General features: G+C 40.4%; 1 protein-coding gene and 1 pseudogene across 1 annotated transcript; one reads left to right on the top strand and one right to left on the bottom strand.

Moving 5' to 3' along the window:
• The first annotated feature begins 12,252 nt into the window (after window positions 1-12,252).
• On the top strand, window positions 12,253-15,315 carry LOC147902013 (uncharacterized; annotated as a pseudogene).
• Window positions 15,316-18,018: 2,703 nt separating this feature from the next.
• Window positions 18,019-19,334, bottom strand: LOC147902012 (uncharacterized). The gene is made up of 2 exons (XM_087374403.1): window positions 18,200-19,334; window positions 18,019-18,111 (listed from the first exon to the last, which is right to left on the bottom strand). The coding sequence occupies exons 1-2, from the start codon at window positions 18,431-18,433 to the stop codon at window positions 18,019-18,021; spliced, it is 327 nt and encodes a 108-aa protein (XP_087230529.1). The 5' UTR covers window positions 18,434-19,334.
• Window positions 19,335-23,337: the final 4,003 nt, after the last annotated feature.

The raw sequence follows: 23,337 nt of genomic DNA, 5'->3' as shown, positions 1-23,337 counted from the left end.
GGTGTACCAACCACATCTGCAGCTAACAAGTCAGTGACATAAATGCACAACGGTCACCCTGGCATATCACAAGTGGAGCTCGATATCTCAACAATCAAGGTGGTCACAGTGTTCAAACCACTTGACAAGATCATTTGTAGTAACCTTTGGATTTCTTAGTAAGGGAGATATGCAGGGATCAAGTACATGAACCTCAAGTTGTTTCTGCTCTTTTAACCCTCATTTGTACATGCTAGTAGAAATATTGTTATCAGTGCATTGTATAAGAAACTCAGTCCATATCATCAATTAATCAAGAAACTCAACCATATTCATCACCTAAGCATGTAGATCAATTACCTAAAAATAGAAAAAATAATTGTATCAGTCACCCACTCTCCTCGTGACATCAAAGCATGCAAACAATTTTGGGTCAATGTTATATCTCTCACAGAAGTGGCATCTTGAAACTTGAGGATAATATCTGATCCCAACTGCATTATCCTTTGATTATTTATAAGGTCCCTTTTGCCCCTTGTATCCTTGCTATGTGTTACCTCCACTATATTTATACCTTCATCCTTTGGTTTCCTTGCTGGTGGCACAAGTAGAATATCCCTCATTTTAAGGTTCACCAAATAGCAAGGAAAAAGGGGTTTATCGTATCTATAACAAAATCTCTTAAGTGTCTCAATATCCTTCACCATCAAGGTGACCCTATGACTATGTGCAGCAACAATCATGCAATCATGGAAGAATCCTAACATCCAATCCTCAGCTACCTCTTGGAGGGCCAACAATGCAGACCTATTCCATATATAACCTAACTGATTGTCATTACAGATCTCCCTCACAAGCCTTTGAAAGGGAGCCTTTGGTATTGCATATCCCATGGCCTTTTGTGCCTTTCTTATCTCCCTAAGCACTAAAACCTTTTGAGAAAATCTCATATTCTTTGCCTGCTTGAGGATATGCATGGACTTCCCTTTCCTCTTATGAGATCCTCTAACACTAGCACTAGCAAAATGGGCAGTGGCAGCTTGAGCAATAGGAGGCCCCAACCACCCTAGCTATCGGCTTTGTCCTTTCCATGATAGTCTTCCCCTACAACTAAGAGCTTCGTTAGAGAAGTAGTCCCTATTGGCTCTATAGAGGACGAAGAGAAAGACAAAACCTGTAACAAGTGGATATGCACAAATGTGCTTAAGAAAGCAATTTCGACAGTTGGGAATTGTCCAACAAGCCAAATCTCTTTCTTAAGCACATTATTGAAAAACAATACCAAAAAACCTGTTTCTCTCTCACATCCCACAAAATTTATACAATGTCCAACCCAAATGAGAGATAACACAAGCAGCAATGTAGAAATTAAAGTAGTCCCTATTGGTCCTATAGAGAAAGAAGACCGAGACAGAATATGCAACCAGAAACATATGCAAAATTGTGCTTAAGAAAGCAATTTGGAGGGTTGGGAGTTGTCCAACAGGCCAAATCTCTTTCTTAAGCACATTACTAAAATTCTATCCCACACAATCTGTTTATCTCTCACATTCCACTAAATTGATAAGAATGCCAATGCAGCAATGTATAAAATCAACAGTCTCTTAAAAAAATTCAAAACATTGATTAACACAATCATATATGATTCCAACATAAATATATACTAAGAAATGGATGCCCCTACTTTAGAACAAACTACCCTCATAACACAATTTATAAATGTGCCTAAGAAAGTGATTTTGGGCTTCAAGAGAATACCCAACATTCCAAATTTCTTTCTTGATCACATACTACCTATTACTCCGGATTTCTACCTAGTGTTTCAATTTCCAACTACCTTTTAGAAGCTTGAAGGGAATAGCATCCAAAATTCCAAATGAAAAAGCAACCGATGCTCCTACTTCAAAACAAACTACCCTTGGAACAAACTTCATACATGTGCCTACGAAAGCGATTTTGAGTGTTGGGGGGATGCCCAAGTTCCCAAATTGCTTTGTTGAGCACACTAGAGCTATGTCTCCAGATTTTTCCAAAGTGTTGCAATTTATAAATACACTCATAATACTCCATAGAATATCCCAAAAAAAAACTTTGTGTACAAGTGTGCTTAAGAAAGAGATTGACAGACTAGGTAACAGGAACCAACATGAGCACATTTCCAATATCATCTACCGAATTTCAAATACATGTGAATTTTATGCCTTGTCTAAAGAAATTTTTTATTTGTGATTAAGAAAGCAATTTGGAATGTTGGAGCGTAGCCCAATAGCTCAAATCGCTTTCTTGAGCACACTTTACTACCAAATTTCCAAACACATGTGCATTTTGTGCTCTTACCAAAGACATTTATGATTTGTGCTTAAGAAAGTGATTTGGAGTGTTGGCCAACAGCAACTCAAAACGCTTTCTTAAGCACATTTTAATATCTTGGTATATTTAGAACAAGGGGTGGGGGGGGGACTTCACCATACCAAGCCTATAGGTCGATTTTTGTAGCATGGAGAGAGTGCGGTTGACGGATGTGGAGTGCACGCGATGGGAGGAGATAGGATTGGAGACATCAGATTGAAGCAGGAGCAATGGTATGAGACAATAGAGAGCTTAAAAAAGCAAACGACTGAGGTACCGGGAGAGTTATATGCACCCACCTCCAAAAACGATCAAGCCACCTTGGAATCTATGAACACATGTGTGTCATAAATAGAAGGACTCCCTATTTAGCACCCAGGTATGGCCACCGTACATGCCATAAATAGAAGGAGTCCCTATTTATCCCCCAAGTACGACCACCATACATGCATCATCATCGAGAATCGTGCCCTTCAATGGCTGTAGCACAGACATTGAGAGTTGTGCCCATAGGTATACAAGGCTAGAAAGGCTTCAAAAGTTGTGGATGTGTCGTGCCATTGATTCCCACTTTCCAAATATGGAGTATATTCTTCTTCATGACATTCAAGCAATATTTGATTTGAGGGAAGATTATGCACTGGCATTGATTTCCCAATCTTGGCATTTGGATTCCCAGATCATTGAGGAGGGTGAGCCTTTCCACAACATGGAAAAAAACTTCAACTCATAGGAATGTCTATCCACAGGCTTTGAGGAAGCTTAAAAATGTATGGGAGACTATGACATCGATGACGAGACGTTCATGAAGATTCAAAGAGACTTTAACTTTGAAAAGGTCCAAAAAAGGGAGGAGCAAAACAGAGTACCAAAAGATATCATTGTTGAGAGAAGCATATTCCTTTGGAAGGACAAGGATCTAGAGGCAGATGAGAATATGAAGGTGAGTGATCTTGTCTTTTGGTAACTCTACTCTCATTTTCATTTGAGTGATCTTGTCTTTTGATATTTATGTTCTCATGTTGCCTTTAATGGTTTGTGCAACTGTATGGTGAAGATGATTCCTTCCTTGTGAGGTTTGGTGGGACCAGTGAGAGAGGTTTTGGCCAGCTTGCCAGCCTCTCTCAGTATATATTAAGAGGCTCTCTTCTGCAAAACTATTAATATATCACTGGCATTTAAGCAACGATGGTGAGACAGTCTTTTGGTTCTTCAATTCTTTGTCAGAGTTCTTGGGAGGTGATCAAATCAACTAGCAGAAGGACAAGATCATTCTTTTGGAAAAAATCTCTGCTTACAATATTTTTGGTTACATCCTGGCAAGATCTACTCTAGGGTAGGGTATTATCTTGCTTACACTACCTATGCCTTTGCACGTGGCATTACAAGCCCTTTGAACTTAGATGTTCATGTAAAACACCATCTTATCAGGTTTAGAGAGCCCGCTTTAGTGCATAAAGCCATTCAATCTAAAGAAGACAATCTAGAGAGGCAGCAGGCAGAAGATGAAAAGGCAGAGGTGCAAGACAGTCCTATTGATGAGATTTCAAAAGATGCCAACTAAAGTTGCAAAGAGGGCCTTTAGTCTTAGCTAGAGAAAGTTAGTTCAGTACAGTGCAAAAAGAGGGCCTTCAGTCTTAGCTAGAGAAAGTTAGTTCAGTACAGTGTAGAAAAAAATCATCATATAGTCACTGTTTTGACTATAGTAATTGTACAAACGTTGTATTGTTAGTAAGCTTTCAAACTCTTGCAAGGTGTAGCACTGATTTTGAATCATATTGTATCTTTGCTTTTGATAGTGGTTGTATTGAATTTCAAACCTTGCATCATATACATTGTACATTTTGTTACAAAGTCGCTAAGCTCTATCTATCCACCTATGGTTCACAAAAGTCTTTGATTGTCTCCATTCCGCATGTCTCTATGCAGTAGTTTAGTTACCCAAGATTTGCCTTCTTCTTTCTTTTTGGGCCATCTTGAATGCTAGTTTGACTTTTGATGTCGCGACTTTTTTCTTACATTGCAACCTTTGTAGCATACATCGATAGAGCTATTGGAAAAATTCTTTGAGGCTATTTGCCTTTTGTGCTCCTCCAAAATGTTGTATATGTCAAAAAAGTGCATTTCGCGCTGTGTAATGAGACTTCTCCATTCCCTGATTTGACCAAATTGCAGGGCATCCATATTTTTTTACAAAATATGGAAGATGGTTGTAGATACTATGCTGCATTTACAATAAACAAGAAGTCACATTCTATTGTTAAGAGATAACATAAGAAAATGCCAGTAAGAAAAGAATGAAATTTTATTACCATGTAATGTGTTATGTTGCAAGTTGTCCAAGCTTCTTTCATTGACTTTCCAAAAGTCTTCAGTTCCTCCTCCAATGCACGGTGATCATTCTTGGTCCAAGTTTGTTTATTAAAAAGTATGAAAAGCTTGTCTAAGGATTTCCATGCTTTTGTTTTAACAGTTCGTGCAATTCCTTCTACTTCATGATCTTTAATTGCATTGTGTACGTGCTTTCAAATGCCATACTATACTCTTGAAACATAGCGTGATTGTCTGCTTGGTTTTCTCTTGCCCTGTGGTGGCTATGATAAAAACCTTCTAGCCTTCACTCCACCAATAGATGGCTTGATGGGCACTTCTGTTCCATTTTTTGATTTTTTAATCTATTGTGATATGAACATCTCCTCCATCATGGAGACCAATGTCCGACAATACTTTCTCAATTGCTTGAAGTGCATCCTTCCTACACTTTTCATGACGAAGCTTCCAGGAAAAATCAATATACAAAAATACCAGCTTCTTGATGATTCGACATAAAGTGTGTAATGTGCAAATCTCTATTAGGTGCCTTCCTTCGCCATTTTCAATCCATGACATATGTTGGCTCCCTATAATAAAGGCATGGAGATTTTAAATTACCTCCTTTTCTTATGTTGACCATACACTTGAGGGTCTTGAGGTCGCCTTCCATATGCCAATCAATCTGGAAATCACCAAGTTTGCCGCCAATATGTAAATACCCTTCTTGAATTTGATCTTTAATAACTGTTGGTATTTCTATGTGTTGGAATACTCAATCAAGAGTTTTGTGGTCCTTTATCTTAACCTAACAAGAGAAAATACCATTAAAGAATCATACATTAATAAATACATTATACTTCTAAAAAAACCACTTTCAATACAAGTGTGTGCTTACCTCAAATGCGCCTAGCCACCAAATGTGCTTTTTTGATTGCACACTCAAGTGTTTTGAGTCAAATGTTGTAATCGAGGGATCAAGAGCTCTATTCTTTAGAGTGATGGTCCCTTGTTCAATCTTTTTCTCCTTGACAATTTAACATTTGTCCAGCTTTTTAACACACCCCTAGAACTCTTCAAATGTCATATCATAAAACTCAACCATTCTCCTTTGCATGTGTTGAAGATCAACAAAAATGTTGTTAAAAGAGTTATATACAGTGTTCCCCTTCTTAATTTCGTACACTCCTTCAATATGCATACAATTTCCAATATAATCATCTACTTGTTGGTTGAGTAGGCCTCTTAACTTCCACACTTCCGCGGGCTTCGGCAAGAGTACATGTTTTATCCTCTGATGTTTCAAGGTTGTTGATACTACATTGAAAATGGAAGTGTAACCTTTCCTGCTCACTCCACTCTCATTGAGTGCCCCTTGGGTTATGTTCACATCAATTTTGTTTGTATCTACAAACTGTTGCACAACATTTCGTTTGATTGTTTAAAATTTTTTCTCCTCTAGCATACTTTTAGTTGATAGTAAACCTTTCTTTTTTTTAACTAGAGGGGCATTAGGATCAACATTTTCTTTATGAGGCTCAAGAATTTTCCTACAATAGGCACAAACAAAAGAGTTTTTCCAAGCTCAATTGCTATTATCATAGAGGAATCATTGTCTTTGTGTTGCATTCAAAATCGCAAAAGCAAAATAATACTTGCCTTGCTTCTTGAACTATGCGCTTGCATCCTCCACTGCCGACTTTTAAATTCGCAAGCTTGCAATTTTTCTATTTCTAACTCTATATCCTAAGGGTGTGCCTTTTCTTCCAGCTTTCCTCAACATTTTCTTTGTCATCATGTGTTCTTCAGTTTCTTTCAGTAGCTACTCTTTCAATTTAGAGCTTTCTGCTACCTATTGCAATTTCCTTCCCATCTCTTGTTGGTAAAAGCCTTTGTACATTTCCACGGCTGTAGATTGAGCTTTGACATATCCAAGTAGGCCCTCATTGCCATCACCCACAAACTTTAGTAGTGTTGTCAGATTGGAAAATGGAGGAGTAAAGTTACTGATTGGACATCTTGGGTAAATGATTCCATCACACCATAAATCAATATGTTGTAAGCCTTCTATCCTCATGTTCTCTCTTTGCATTACAACTACTTTTGGACCCTTCCATCATTTTTGCACAGGTGCATACTCTTCTTCTAAATCAATGTGGAGGGGCTAAAGTCTCTTCTTGCTGGATTGTTCTTCAGTGGCATGGTCGCATGTTGCCATTTTTCTTAGCAACATTATCCCGTTTCTTCACACCCTTGTCAACTGTTATAAAACAAAGTATTGGCAATGGACTTGCCATGATGATAAATCCATGTTAATCTTTCGCATGGATGTTTAAAATTTTTAAAAACAAATATTCTTAAAGGTTAGTTATGAGTTTCTGACCACGGAATCTTGTAGCCCACATAAGTTAGTAACCATAAGTCCATATTTACCGTGATAAGTCCATGTTTATCTTGTCATGCGAAGGTTTAAAATTTTGAAAAACAAAGATTCTTAATCGTTAATTATGAGATTGTGACACAAAAATCTACTACTTTCATGAGTCAGGATGACACGGAACCCACTTTAAAGAGAGAATATGATAGGAGCACTTAATGCCAGTTCATTTTTGTAGATTTTGGAGCAAAGAAAAATAAGAAACTAGCGGATTTCTTACAGGGCCCCAAAATGAGTTTCCTTTTTTCCTAATGTAGACTGCTAATGCATTGTTTCCCTAGAGTTACTTACATAAGCTATTTACTGTTATACAAATATGTGCATAAAATTATGTGTCCGTATATATATATATATATAATTTTATTTTATTATATGGTTATAAATTTGTATGTATAAAGATACAATTATTTATATATTCTATCAATTTGATTGAATTAGAACAAAGTTTGTTTTTTATTTCTCCTGCTCTTACTGCTTTCATTGATATAGTTGTTAGAATATTCAAAAAATGGTAACTTATACATATATATAATATATGTATGTATGCATGCATGCATGCATGTATGTGTGTGTGTGTGTGTGTGTGTGTGTGTGTGTGTGTGTGCACACACACATACATTTAGATGAGTTTACTCATGATTGTATATGATTATGCTAAGTAGATCTACATATATGTTGATTGCTAAATTTTTAATAGCAATTGGGACCTTCTTAGTTTACTTGCTTTACCGATAGGCATTAATAATTGTTTTAGGTTTTATACATACAAGAGTTTATAACATATCCATGATTTTATAATGTGTTAGATCTACATGGAGAGTTATATGGAATGTAGGTGACCTTTTACTTAAAGCTGATCATATGACTATTTTGTATCGACGTAGTGTCATTTTTTTCCTTTCAACACAATATGTTGCATAAGTTTGCATTTTGACACTTGGTCGTAATACTCGACTTTCAATGTCGCTATAAGGACTCCTTCCTCTTGTTTGAAACTATCTCAACACTTGATTGTGCCATTCGGTTGGATGTGTTGTTCACTAATCTTCAAACGGTAATAGGATTCAACACTTGGTCGTTTATTCAGTTTTTGGTGTTGTTTTCTTAGGTAAATTTTTTGTGAAACAACTAGTCTTTGACACTTAGCCGTTCATTTGGCTTTTGGTATCATTGTATATATCATAGAAAAATTGTTTAGACTTCAACACATGGTCATTTATTTGGATTGTGGTGTCATTGTAGCTTGTCACAAAGTATAATGGTCTAATCTTCAACACTTGGTCATTTATTTGACGTTAGGTGTTGTACTTACAATTCTTAGTTGTAATTATATAGGTTTTGACACTTAGTCATTTATTCAGCTTTTGGTGTCATTGTAGCTTGGATATGAAATGGTTGCATGTGTTGTTTAATTTAAAATATTTTTGTTGTATGATTAAGATATATGAGTTGTGATTTTTATATTTCAATCATAAAGTAATTGCAATAAGATATAACACATGATGCTTTGGATTGGCTCCAAAAACTTCATCATCAATGTAAGCAAGAGGTTCTAGAGGAGTAAGAGAAGCAAGTAGAACTCTAAAAGGGAGACGAAGGTAAGGAGAAAAGAAAAGATTAGAATTTGTAAAAGGGAGAGGAAGGGAAGGAAAAAAGAAAAGAGTGAAAGAAAGGTGTTAGAGAGAGAGAGAGAGTCAATTTAGAGAGATTTATCTTCATCAAAGATTCTATATTAAAGCTCAAAAGTTATTGTGCTTCCTTAACATTCTAGGGATCTTCAATCCTCACATTCAAGGCCCACCTAGTGCTTGGCCAAGGGATTGGTTCTTGGACCCTATGCCCACAGGGTGATGGGACTAGATGGGACCACTTCTAAGGTGAGGTTCTTGGACTCTTTCAAAGAGAGAGGTAATGGCTTTTTGTGTTCCTACATAAGAAGCATGCCAATTTGATTTAAAGCCCACTCTAAGCATTCACATAGTCACAACCTCCCTCATATGCATTGCATTGAAATAAAGCTGAAAACTAAGTTTAGTTTGATTTAAAAGTCCACTCTATACATTCACATAGTCAAAACCCCCTCATATGAGTCTCATACAAGTGCTAGAGAGATAGACTTTCCCATAAATATTCACATGAGGTTCAAATGTGTCACATGGCAGTAGTGAAGATAGATCTTCATACCTTCGCTTAATCCCCACCCAGTGCTTGGCCAAGGGATTGGTTCCTAGCCCCTACACCCACAAGGTGATGGGACTAGATGGGATTGCTTTTAAGGTTAGTTTCTTGGACTCTTTCGAAGAGAGAGATAATGGATTTTTTTCTCCTACATAAGAAGCATGCCACTTTGATTTAAAGTCCACTCTATGCATTCTCACAAATTGGGAGAAGAATTCAACCTTAAAATTTGGAATGGTAGAGGAGCCAACTGAGCAAGATAATGGGGCATGGCAGTCCATACTCTAAGCCCATCAGATGATGGGGCTTGACGGGATCACTTTTGAGGCTAGGTTACATTGGAGTCTCTTAAAGGGAGAGTGGTTTTATCTTTTTTTTGTATGCATTCTGTAGCATGCACAATATGTTGTCTGCAAGTTGAATTAATATGTGGATTTTGTATATCCAGATATTATATTGGTTTTTCAGACTTCCACACAATTTTTTTTTAAATGCAGGGTTCTCCTAGTAGTAAGCATAAGCATGCATTAACAGTAAAACAACGCAAGCAAGTCAACCAGACACTTAGAGAGAAAATGCTAGAGAAAATAAATAGCTTGCATGAGAGACAGATGGAGACCATAATAGAGAGCAATGGGAGCTCGATGAGGTTTGATGAGAAGCTGCGAGGCTCTATGGGAGAGAGCGCTGTCGATCGTTTGAAGACGGAGATGCTAGAGGCTCGTGGACACTCATTGATGTGGGCATCGTCGGCTTTGTTGAAGGGCTAGGAGATGCGCTGCTTCATTTGAAGGTGCTGGTTGTGTGGAGGATGAGCCTTATAGGCCATCTACAATAGAGGCAGCTCACCGTAGCCGTTTAGATTTGTAGTAGCAAGATGAGGCATCATTGGCTGGCGTGCATGAAGGATGAGGTTGCTTGGGCTTAGAGCCGTGATAGAGTTGGAAGCAAGGAAGAGTTGGCTATTGTCATAAAAGCAACAGTCCATTGTTGCTTGTCGTACGTTGGTGGGCAGGAGAGGGTCATAGCGGGCTTTCTGTTTTGCTAAAGCCGGTTGCAGAGGAGCTGCTGTAGAGCATGCATGGAGGCACGTAGGAGGCTTGTGGCAGTAGAAGGTCGATTATTGAGGTTGCGCAAATCCACAGTGGGCAGCTCGTGGGCGGAGGCATTTGGAGCCGATGCAAGCTGCAATGGATGTCTAATGCAAAGAACTAGAAAGGTCAAATAACTCGAAAAATGCGACTGTGTCGAATGTGCTTGATGCCACATTCCTCAGAAATACAATCCCTAAGGACATGTGATGGAAGGGCCTACCAGAGGTGCAAGCATCTTCTTTTACCTATATGACAGTGGAGCTATCTTCTGCGTTGCTTTTTTTGTAGCCTCCATCTTCCTCCCTGCTCTTGTCTCTGACCCTCAACCTTTGCTAGACTTTCGCATGGCTAACAGTAGGTGTTGTATTGTAGTAGTACCTGTAGTTGTGCCTTAGGAGATGGGGCGCTCTAAGAGGGCCTTTGCCAACCACCGTGAAGGAAATGCCATGAAGTCTCTCATTTGAGCTTGTAGCTGCCTTAGTCATAGATGAGTTGCCTTTGCTCTCAAAGGAGTATCAGAGGATATCTATCTTTCTTAATAGGTTGAGTAATTTCAAGAAGAAGGTCATACATGCCACAAAAAGGATGCTAGAACAAGATGTTAAAACCCATGAGCTTGCCAACATTGTGAATTGGGATTTTGATGCATTGCTTTGGATTGAATCCCAAACCGATGATGCTCACACATGATTTAAGAAAATCTGTGCTACAATATCAAGATTCACCAATGATGTTAGCACATCACAAATGGAACGATGGGATGTATTATGGGATGTGCATAAAACTAAGGTCCTACGATCTGATAAGAACCTTAGAATTGAAAGATGGGAAAAGAAGCTAGTGTTAAATTATGTGATGATAGAGGAGCGAGCTGAGAAAAAGGTAGGAGGCACAATAGTAATGAAAGGAAGGGTGCTTAGAGATGATATGCAAAAGCTAAAACAACGAGATAGCCACATAAGAAATGTTACTTTTATGACATGTATCACTGAGAAAGAGATCCTTGTTGGTGAAAAGATTAGATCTGGAATATATGGGTCTATTTATCGAGTCCGTCTGATAGGCTATCCTAGTTTCTTACAACACATGTGGTACGCTGGCAAGTAGTATAGGGGAAATGCTAGTGATCATAGACAAGAAGCACAAAGAGAGTGGGGTATGCAAATAAGACTCCCTATTCTTGTTCAATGTATTGTTGCTACTCTAGAGGAGTCTCTTTGGACCATCACGCCATACTTCAATGGTGGGATCTTGTCTCAATTTTTCCTTCCATTACCATTTCATGAAGGTCCTTCCGGCGTTACTTTTATACGCATTAGAAGGGAGGAGTAGAGAAGAGAGCACTAGTATAAGGCAAGCTAGAGGATGAAATCAAAGGCTTATGAGATGTGACTTGCAACCCAATTTGTACCAAGCATACATGAGTATATTTTTTATGCACTTAGAAAGAAAAGCATGGGATCGTGTCAAATATTCCCTTCATATTATGGGAAGATGAAACTGCCATAAAGAAGAGGAGAAAGTAATCATATCAAGATCTTTTTCATGATAATAATTTTCTCAATCTAAATTTTCTTTCAAATTAAAGAGAAATTGCAAATTAGCTTACTAACTCATGCTCATTACTACTTGTGGGTGTAATCCAAAAGATGACACGCTCATGGGTTTTGATGGATATAAATCAAATTATCGTGAGTGTATGACTACATGCATGATCAAAGTGGGAGAAGGACAAAAAGGATATGGGAATATTATTAAAGCCTTTCAAAATCTAAATTTTCTTTCAAATTAAAGAGAAATTGCAAATTAGCTTACTAACTCATGCTCATTACTACTTGTGGGTGTAATCCAAAAGATGACACGCTCATGGGTTTTGATGGATATAAATCAGATTATCGTGAGTGTATGACTACATGCATGATCAAAGTGGGAGAAGGACAAAAAGGATATGGGAATATTATTAAAGCCTTTCAAAATCTAAATTTTCTTTCAAATTAAAGAGAAATTGCAAATTAGCTTACTAACTCATGCTCATTACTACTTGTGGGTGTAATCCAAAAGATGACACGCTCATGGGTTTTGATGGATATAAATCATATTAACGTGAGTGTATGACTACATGCATGATCAAAGTGGGAGAAGAACAAAAAGGATATGGGAATTTATTAAAGCCTTTCCAAATCGTCTCATTAGCAGAAGTGCAAGAGTTTTCCTTGCTAACCCATTGCATGATGCCACGCTTGGTTTTTCCACTTCATTGCAATAGATTTGATGCAAGCTTTGTTCGCAAGCAATGGGATGCCATTGGCAACTTATGGAATGAGACGCTGAAGACCACGCTTGGTCCAATTATTGGGCATGCATCTGATGGTGATAGTCGACAAAGGACATTGATATTGTTTGATTATGTAGACAAAAAAGATAGTAGATTTAGGATCAAATGGCTTGGATGGCCACTCTCAACAAAAGTTTTAGAAAATGAAGTTTATGGGCTACACGATCAAGACTTTGTACATAATGGAAAAAAATTAGTCATTATTCTGGATAAGCCTAAGCGTCAGTTGGCTATTGGCAATGTTTGGATCACATTAAATCATGTTATTATTGTGTATGATGCTTTTTCCATCAACAAGTACGTGCTAAGGGAGCAAGATATTAGATGAGATGACCGCCAAAATTAGGCTAGATCAAAGGATATGTAGTAGACAAGTGCAATGGCGTTGGGGGAATTGGCAAACAATGGAATGCATAGAAAAGAGAGGAGCATGTTGGAAACACAAGCTTATCTTGAAATTTTTGGAGACTACATTGACATCTTCTTGTCTCCATCCTTGAGCCTTGTGGACCGAGTCCATCTTGTGAGCAAAGTTTTCTTTTCCTTCCAGATTTGGAGGTCTTGGATTGTTCGTCATACACACTATACATTAAATAGAAACTTCGTAACTAAGGACGCTTTCTTAGATGTACGTCTCTCATGCCATTTTGTGGTCTTACTAATAAAGTACTTTAAAGAATTATGTCCAAGCCTTAAGTGCCCTTTACATCTTATAGGATCAGATGCAGTTGAAATCTTCTTCAATAAGATTGGAAGCATGGTGGGACATGAACGTGATTATGACTTGATGGACATTCTACATAGTGATGGTAGCCTGAACAAGCTCGCACACTTTGGATGTAAAGAGAATAGTCCCTTATTTACAAGGACACATAAGAATCAAGAACATGTCTAAAGGGAATTGAATCTCAAAGAGAACATGCCAGAAGCTAATCTAGGAGACTATAATTACGTCTCAACTAATGATAAGTCATCGAAGCTTTGAAGAAAGGGCTGAAAAGTGCTAAATGTGTGAATGTTTGCATATGAAGACAAAGGGTGAGGACTTGAAGTGATGGCTAGAACCTTGGTCAGCTAGATTTACATGTTAGAAATGGACCTTAGTATGTGGTTCCAACTATTAAGAAAAACAAGAAGAGAGATATAGGAAGCAACCAGGAGGGAGCAGGGAGCAACTGTCTCCTCCACAATCAGCTCATATTCACTCCACACAATACAATTGAACACTTCTAAGGTCACAATACATATTCACTCCACACAATACATATTCACTCCACACAATACAATTGAACACTTCTAAGGTCACACCCATACATAGTAGATAAGAACTAACTATGGTTGAGTTAGTGTGACTCACCTTATTCACCTACTCACACAACAAGAACAATAACTAAGAGCTTGATTCCCAACACTCCCCCTCAAGCTCAAGTAGGGAGCATAACACCAAGTAGCTCTCTAAAGCATGTAAGCTTATCTCTACCCAATGACTTGGTAAAGATATCTGCAACTTGATCTTCGATCTTCACATGTATGAGATCAATCTTCTTTGATAACACCATCTCTCTGATGAAATGGTAGTGTACCTTAATATGCTTAGTTTTAGCATGATAAACCGGATTACTTGCCCACTGCACACTACTCATGTTATCACAATAAAGTCTGACTCGTTTTTCCACATGCAGTCCCGAATCCTGCAAAAGCTTCTGAAGCCGAGCAATCTCACATGCAACCAATGCTGCACCTCTGTACTCTGCTTATGTACTAGACAATGCCACTGTGGGTTGCTCTTTACTACTCCAACTCACCACTGCACTACCAAGGCTGAATACATAACCACTGGTGGATCTCCTGTCATAGGCACATCCTGCCCAATCTGCATCTGTGTATCCAACCAGTTCTATATCCTTTCCATACTCATAAAAGAGTTCATACTGATATGTTGCCTTGACATAGCGCATAATCCTCCTCACTACATCCAAGTGAGGCTTCCGTGGCTTCTTCATAAACTGACAAATGAGTCCCACAACATATGCCAAATATATTAGAGTGGCTAAGAGGCCCTTGGCAAGTGCAGGTGATTGGAAATGGGATAGAAATCCCATATATAATGGTGGCACTTGAGATGTGTGTGGCTAGGAGGCAGGGGTGTGGGACCCCCCGTACACGATGCTTCCCTTGGACACGTGACAACCATGCAGAGGCTGCCTACATTACAGATGCATATGCATAAGAATCCGATTTCAAAGAAGAAGATCAACAAGCAGATCATGTGTTAAATATAGAGAAAAATGACAATGATGCCTCCACAAGTGAAACTAGACATTTGTTTGATTCTCTCCTAGATGAGAAAGAAGCAATGAACCAATTGTTGTAAGACTCTATTCAAGTCCACATTGGTAAGCCAACTTAATGAAAATCCCACACTCTCTAGCTATAAGGAAGAGATAGCTCTTGCTACATCAAATACGCAGCACTGCCACTATTGCGAATTCAGATCCTGAAGGAGGATTCATATTTGAGGGAAGTGATCATAAGCCTTAGAAGTGTCTCTAAGGTGGATACAGCCTGCCTGGCTTCTTTTGGTGAACTTGATTGCGTTGTAGGAGAAGGCCAAGACTCCAAACCTTGGATAAGCAAATCCAGCATGATCCTCATGTTATTGTGTTGTCAAGTCTAGATAGAATGATGTGCCAAGTCAAGGCTAAGCATTCTTCGAGTTCATGACAGCAACTGTGATGCATTGGATCACCATGAGATCAATCAAGCCTTTATGTTAGAAATGACAATAGAAGGTATGAGACTGATAGAATAGCCCAAGAATTCACACAGAAGTGTTATAGAATGGAATCTTTACTTTGTGTACTCAAAAAAAAAATAGAACCAACAAAAGATTTAGTTCCGTGCTCAATGGACACAATACAAAAGAGCCCAGAGTCCCACCAAATCGTGTCAAGCTTCTGTAGACTTTAGTCTCTGTGCCTTGAACCCTGCACCTTGTTGCCCTGAATACTAGCCTAGGTGACAGGTGTGCAGCCCCTTCCTCAACTAAGTCTGCAGCTCTTCAGCCCCTCTTTGTCCTCCCGGATGTAGGCCCAAAGACTGGTCTGCTGCTCCAGTCTGCTCCTGATCTACTGCTCTGGTGGATCCTGGATGAGCCCCCAAGGGGCCTCTTTTATATGGGCTGGGAGCCCCTAAAACAGCTGACTGGTCAGCCCTAGCCCAACCCTGTAAACTGACGCACAGCCCTATGCATGGGTCTGTGGGGACACCCTATATGGGTCTGTGTGTTGTCCAACCTGGTTGGTCAACCAGCCAGCCAGTCCAGGCCCTATATAAGGGCGAGGGGACTTCCCATTGCAGCCCCTTTCGCTGTTCCTTCTGGCCTGCAGACTTCCCTGCCTCTGTCCCCTTCTGGCCGACCTGATCCAGAGCCTTTCTCTTGCCCTGATCTGCTCCAAACAGTCCACCACCTGTGCACCTGTGTCTTGGGACCTGCTCCAGCCTTTGGACACTTGTCCTAGGCCCGTACCACAAGCTTCTCTGCTCCGTACTGTTGCTGCAGACCTCCAAACAGCCGCATGGCAGATCCATACTGTCCTAGGCTCCAAAGAGACCCTGCCTTGACAAGTAAGACCTAGGTGTATAGCCCACGTGGCAGCCTGTGTGATGCCCCTCTCTTCTCAGTTTGCTACCCACATGACAGCCAATAAGCTGCCCATGTCGTAGTCCTAACCCTAAGTCTACCTCCCCCATGCTCTCCTCATATGTAGGCTTATAGATGGGGAGGTGACTCTTCCAACACCTCCTCTCACCGACACATCTTGGCCTGATGCCAACTCGTCGATGAAGATGCTCCAGCAGCTCTCTCTGGAACAGTGTGGTGTCGTCGTTGATTCATGGCTTTTCAACCAGTGGCTCCTGCTCCACCAAGTCTGGTCACACAAGTAAACCACCCTGGTACACATGTCCATCTTTGGTAGCACCACATGGCACCACCTCCTTCGATCACATTCCCGCCTTCGAACTCCAACAATCGAGGTACCAACATCCTCCAACTGTCCCCCTTATGATGGGTGAACAGCCCGGAGTCTTCCACGCACCAGGCTCTCAAGAACCTTCGTCCTTTTATTTGAGCCCCGCTTTGTTGTTCGATTGAAATTTGCTTCAGCATTAGTTGAATCACGGGGTTCAACACTTTCCCCAAATTTGTTTCAAATAGCAGTGTTGGTCATGCTACCACTTTGGTTATGGAACAAGAATCACGGGGTTCAACACTTTTCCCAACTTTGTTTCAAATAGCAGTGTTGGTCATGCTACCACTTTGGTTATGATGTTCCATAGTGTTCACCCATGATTTCTTAAAGTTTGAATCCCTTGTGGACCCTTTTCTTGATTGCATACTTCCAAGCTTATTCGCTAGTCATGTGGATGGATAGTGTGGTGGGCGCCCTAACTGCTATTGATCCTTCCCCCTATGCTTCATGCTTAGCCTAGAACCTTAATCTTTGAGGTGAGGGTGGTGTTAGGGCGACATCATCACTTAGATCTATTGACTTTTGTTGCATCAGAGTTTGGATGAGTGCTCGCTCCTTCTGCCTTTGGTCGACTATGCACCTCACAATGGACTCCTTCCCCCTGGCATGCTTTGTGAGCCTTGGTATCGGGCCTCAATAGCCTATTTCATCCTCCTTTCTGATGATGATGTTTTTTCATTTAGCACAACCTTCTCAATAATTTGTTGACTAGATTCTGTTGATATGGCTTTATCAGCCATTGCTCGACGGCTAGATTTGTCAACATCTGGCCGAGTGATCAGCAGACTCATCGACATGGGAATGATGGCAATTGTCCCTCAATTTGCTTATAGTATTGAAAGAGGACTCCAGTCAATTAGGGAGGATAGAAAGTCCCAATCATAAGCTCCTACAACGAGTGGGGGGTGAGGCTTATATATAGTCCTCCCCCACATCCTCCTTTATAGCCCCATGAACTTGGCCTAATTTCCCTTTCTTTACATTTGGCATGGCTACACTCCACTATCTACCTAGGCCTAGAGCAAGAGCAAGTTAGCAAGATCAAAATCTGCCCACGCAGGGCACCAATCAACTTTGCCTCTCTCTCAACCTGTTTAAAACTAGGATAAAGCGTGCCATCAAAGAAAGACCATCTCTCTCATCAAAGGAGGTGATCATCCATTGAAGGATGGCTCAAGCAACAGCGTTTTACATCCTCCAGTCTAAAAGATGTTCTAAATGTGCATTTGTAGCTTGCTTGCTTGCTTAATAGTATACTGAACTTTAGTAGAGTTACTTAAATCTTACGGAAAGTTCCCAATTTCATTCAAAACTGCCTCTCATAATCAAATTAAAAAGAACAAACATTGTTATCATATACCGTATGTTTCTGCAGGCGATGGGAAGTCCAAGAACCTGTATGAACCAAAAAGTAAGTTAGCTACTAAATTTTGTTCAAATTCGCCTTATAATGTATATGCGATTCAAAGCAATAAAAGTTTACCTGAAATAGTTGCTTATTATCCTGTTCTGCTAACTTGTTGAACAGATGACACTTCTCTGAAAAGACTTCCGACTCTATGAACATGGGAGTCGTAGCGTGGAAAAGGATATTCCGATCATGGATGTCCCCATGGACTGCCCCACAGGCATGGATAGTCTCTAGGGCGGAAAGAGTCTTTGAGACCAAGTCTCGAGTGCGTCTTCTTTGCTTGATACTGTCTCCACAATCTATCATTGCTATGAACGGACAATTTAAATGGTACTCCCACTATGACGGGAACAAAAAGCCCATGCAAGGCTTGGAGCTTCTGCTTTTCTTTCCAAAAGCCATCTTCGGCACCATGCTTCCTCGGATCATATACTTTCAGAGCAAGAAAATTTCCATCTTTAATGGCCTGTAATACAATGCCATGTCTGGAATTAGCAATCACTCTAGAAGTAAGTCCTATCGAGGCCAGGTTAAAAAACTTGATGCCCTTCCACGACATGGTCTCATCCTCATTTCCTTCCTCTCCTCCCTGGTTAAAAAATACCCGAGGTGGAGTGACTGGAACCAACTCCCTCTTCAACCTGTGTTTAGAGGCTTGAGACGCGGAGACTGCTAAAGCTTTGTCTTTGGGGTTTTGTCTATTTCGATCACAGCGGAGACTGCTAAAGCTTTGTCTTTGGGGTTTTGTCTATTTGAGACTGCTAAAGCTTCATCTTTGGGATCTAAGCTTCTGCGGAAAAAGATGGGGTCTAGGCAATCAGCCATACCCCTGATTGCTTGCCTTTCCGTTCTTGATCCTTGCGTTAATTGCTTTTCCAAACGATCAGTGTGCTGCAATAAAGTTGCTTCTGGTCATCCATTCTCAGCTGTTTGAATTTGAGCATCGCTTCAGTCATGGCTTCTGTTCACGGACAAAGAACTAGCTTTCTGCCCTTTACCACTATTTGATCCACGAAAGAAACAACAGGTTCATTCACGTAGTGCGGGTACATGGTGATGGATGAGTGCCGATAGGGTTTTCTGTCCAATTACAGGAGAACCATCTTTTTCCGCAGAAGCTTAGATCCAAAGACAGCTTTAGAAGTCTCTCCAGTGATAGAAATAGACAAAACCCCGATAAAATATTTCCTCCACTCTCACCAATCCACTAAACGCGCTCACTTTCGAGCGTTTACACGCCTGGGCAAATTTTGAGAGTGAGATTGTCAGTGTCCTAGATAGGCTTGATAATACTAACGCCCATGGGGTTCTACACTCGTAATTTCATGACCACGGCCCATTTTCCCATGTGGAGGAGCTTGAGGAGGCCGCCAATGCCACGTGTATGGTTTTAGATCATTGGATGAAACATGATCTGATGCTGCACAGAGATCGTCTTTTAGATCATCGGATCTTCATGAATCATCGTGAGAAGAGGCATCCGTAGTCGTCGGATGCGATAAGATCCAATCTTACAAAAATTATATATATGTATATATATATATATACTATATTGGATATTGCAATGTGTGAGAGTCCTAGAGTTTTGTGGGTGTGAAGAGTCCTTGTGCAAGGGGACCACTTGTTCAAGTAGACTAAGTCTTAGATTAGATCCTATGTCAGCTCACCTATGAGGTGTTCATGTACAGGCCTAGCCCAGCCTATAAATGAGGCCCCTTTTGTACTTGCTAATCACCCATCTATCACATCATATTGTGCCTATATCCCCTCTCTATCCAATGTCCCATCATGTGATTGCTTCTATCTCCTTCCCTCTGACCATGGATTCTAACATGGTACCAAATGAGGAACTGTTGAGATATCAAGCTCCACCCTTGATGTATCTCCTGGGTGACTGTCATTAATGTCATCGCGCGACATGAGTAGTTGTAGTTGTGGCATAGTGAGCTAGTCACGTATGCTGGTTTTGGTTCATACATGAACCATGTACTTTAGAGATAGACATATAGGGTATACCCTCTCTCATATTGTTATGTTGTTGTGTGCTATTTGCAACAACCAAGAGAAGAAGAAGATACTTCAACCTCCATCTTGTGTCTTCCCTCTTGTGTATGTTTGTAAGAAAGCTGCAAGTGACTCTCCTCTCTCTCTCTCTCTCTCTCTCTCTCTCTCTCTCTCTCTCTCTCTCTCTCTCTCTCTCTCTCTCTCTCCCGCAATCTCTTCATCGTATCAGAGCTGAGTTCATGGTGAGGAGGTCCAGCAGCAAGCAAAGGCAAGCGAAGGTCGCAATACTCGAGTAAGAGGATCAGTGTCTTCTTTCTTTTCGGACTTTGGGGAGCATACAGGTGCAGGTACACAACCACAAGTGCAAGGTGCAAAATCTCCGATTGAGGCACCCTTTGGTACGAAGAGAAGTGGCCGTGTTTGATTGTGTATGCCTGTTTTCCACTTGTGTGCAAAGTTGCAATAGAAAGGTTGCTTTGTGCCCCCTGTATAGAGATTCTAAGAAACGCAGGCCAGTTTTGGGTTGCTATGTCTATGCATATTGTCACTTGAAGTGACTTGAGGTTGCTTGCCACTGCCCTGGGAGGCATCAGTTTTTGGGGACTGCATAAGTTTTTGTTGTGAGGCGTATTCTATATTTCAGGTTAAAGTTGCAGCTGGAGACTTGCAAAAATGTTTGAGAATCTATCTACCATTGTCAGTGAGAAGCTGGACAAGGATGAATTCCAAGCATGGAAGTTCAGGATGAAAAAGTTCCTTATGGGAAAGGGAATTTGGACATATATCAGTGGCACTGAGCAAGAGCCATTCTTTGTTGCGCTTATTATTGCTGAGTTGAAGGAGGCCTATAAGGGATGGCATGAAATTTCTAGGAAAGTCATTGGTTGTCCGTCAGTGTATCAAACTCTATGATTGTGCACATACAGGATGCAGAGATGCCTAAAGAAGCATGGGATACTTTGGTGAAGATGTATAGAACCAATACCAATGCTCGAAAGATGCAGCTCAAGCAGGAGTTGCATAATGTGCAAACAGGAAAGTTGAACATCAATGACTATTCTCTTTGCTCAATTGGAGCACCTGTTGATGATGAGGACTTGGTGTCCGTGACCTTGAATGGTCTAGGAAAGGATTATGTAAGTTCCAGACGTCCATTGGAGTTCGTGAGACATATCCTAATTTTCAAGAACTGATTGCTCTCTTGTTAAGTGAAGAGCAAAGGAATGGTGGTTCTCCACAGGGACATTTCAAGAATCTGTCCTCTATTCAAATGCAGGTAGAGGAAGAGGCCGTTTTGGTGGCCAATCAAGAAATCAAAACCAACAACACGAACAGGAAAACCAGTCCTATGGAGGAGGACGTGGTAACAGTAGAGGCAAGGGCAGCCAAAGGGGGCGTGGTTCATGGCAAAGGAACCCAGCAAGCTGATAACAATACAAAATGCTATTACAGTGGGAAGCCTAGACATAAGGAGAAGACCTACTATAAAAAGGAGAATGACATAAAGAGTGGGAAGTTGCAGTAGAGAAAACTATGCATCATTAAGCAGGCAAGGGGATGATAGAAATGAGCACCTTTTGTGATGTAGCACATGGTTAACTCCATGACAAGAGATGCTGCAAAATGCAGCAATGTTTGGTATGTTGATTCAAGTGCCTCTAGCCACCTAACCAGTCATGGTGATTGGTCTCGTGATTTAAGAAATTTGGACAGTCCAGGTTATGTTGAAACAATGATGATACTGCACATCCAATTGCACATGTTGGCAAAGTGCGACTAGCTATGCAAGATGGCAAAACAAAGTACCTGTCAGATGTGCCTCATGTTCCAAATATCACCAAGAATCTGGTTTCTATTGGCCACATGGTTGATCAGGGTTTGCAGGTCAGATTTAACCCTGATGGATGCTTTGTTGAGGACATGAAAAATCAGTGCCACTTGGTTGCAAAAGGCAACAAAAATGGCAGAATGTTTACCTTGGATGTTGACATGCCTAAGGTGGAAGCTGCTATGTTTGTGCATGGAAAAGATGTCATTGCAGATATTGAAATATGGCACAAGCACATTGGGCATGTGAATGTACAAAGGTTGAAATCTATGCAAACATAGAATATTGTGGTAGGATTGCCTAAGTTCAAAGTGAACACTATGCATAGAGTGTGTGAGGCCTATTAATTTGGAAAGCAGGCTAGGCGATTGTTTCCACGTAGTGAAACGGGAAGTAAGAGACCCCTTGAGGTTATTCATTCTAATGTGAAGTCTACCACGACACCATCTCTTGGAGGCTGTAAGTACTATGCCAGCTTCATTGATGATTACTCAAGGAAGATGTGGGTCTACTCCATGAGAGAGAAAAGTGAAGTGTTTAGCCACTTCAAGAGCTTTAAGGCTATGGTTGAAAAAGAAACAGGCCTACAAATTAAGTTGCCGAGATGTGATGGAGGGGGGAATATTTCTCCACGGAATTTAGTGAATATCTATGTGAACATGGTATTAAGAGGAAATACTCATGCAGATCCACTCCTTCGCAAAATGGGGTTGTAGAAAGGAAGAACAAACATTCTGCAGAAGTTGGGCATGCATTGCTCAATGAGAAGAATATGCCATATTACTATTGGGCTGAAGCAGTAGCAACTGTTGTTTACATTATGAATAGAACCCCAACTGCAGTTGTCCATGGCATGACACCTAAAGAAATATTGACAGGTAGGAAACTAGATACTTCTCCTTGAAAGTATTTGGTTGCATAGCTTATGTTCATGTTCCTGATGAGAAAAGAACAAAGTTGGATCCAAAAGTAGAAAAGTGCATCTTCATTGGGTATTCTCTACAGCAGAAAGGGTATCGGTGTTATAACCCTTCCACTTGCAAAATGCAGGTGAGTAGAGATGTGGTCTTTGATGAAATGAGTTGCTGGTGTTCACCAGCAAAAGTGTCAGGAGATGTAGATGCAGAAAATGGTAATGCTGTAACAAATGTAGAGCAACAATCACAAGCCTTGAGTGGACATGGTGAGTCCTCTAATAGTGGATCCAATGCATGGACAGGAAGACTATGATCTAGTGAATGTCTCATGGCAGCCCAGATAGTGGTACACAAGTATCATGCAAAGGAAAGAAAAAAATGGACCATGCAACTATTTTATATGTTTCTGTTGGTCACTCTCATGTTGTTGGAGAGTCAAGTGGCTATGAAATGAGTCTTGA

This window comes from Dipteris shenzhenensis, chromosome 5 (assembly GCF_047967505.1).
Source record: "Dipteris shenzhenensis isolate YYH24624 ecotype China chromosome 5, Dip_SZ_1.0, whole genome shotgun sequence".
Classification (NCBI taxonomy): Eukaryota; Viridiplantae; Streptophyta; class Polypodiopsida; order Gleicheniales; family Dipteridaceae; genus Dipteris; species Dipteris shenzhenensis.
This window is presented reverse-complemented; position numbering and strand designations above follow the sequence as displayed.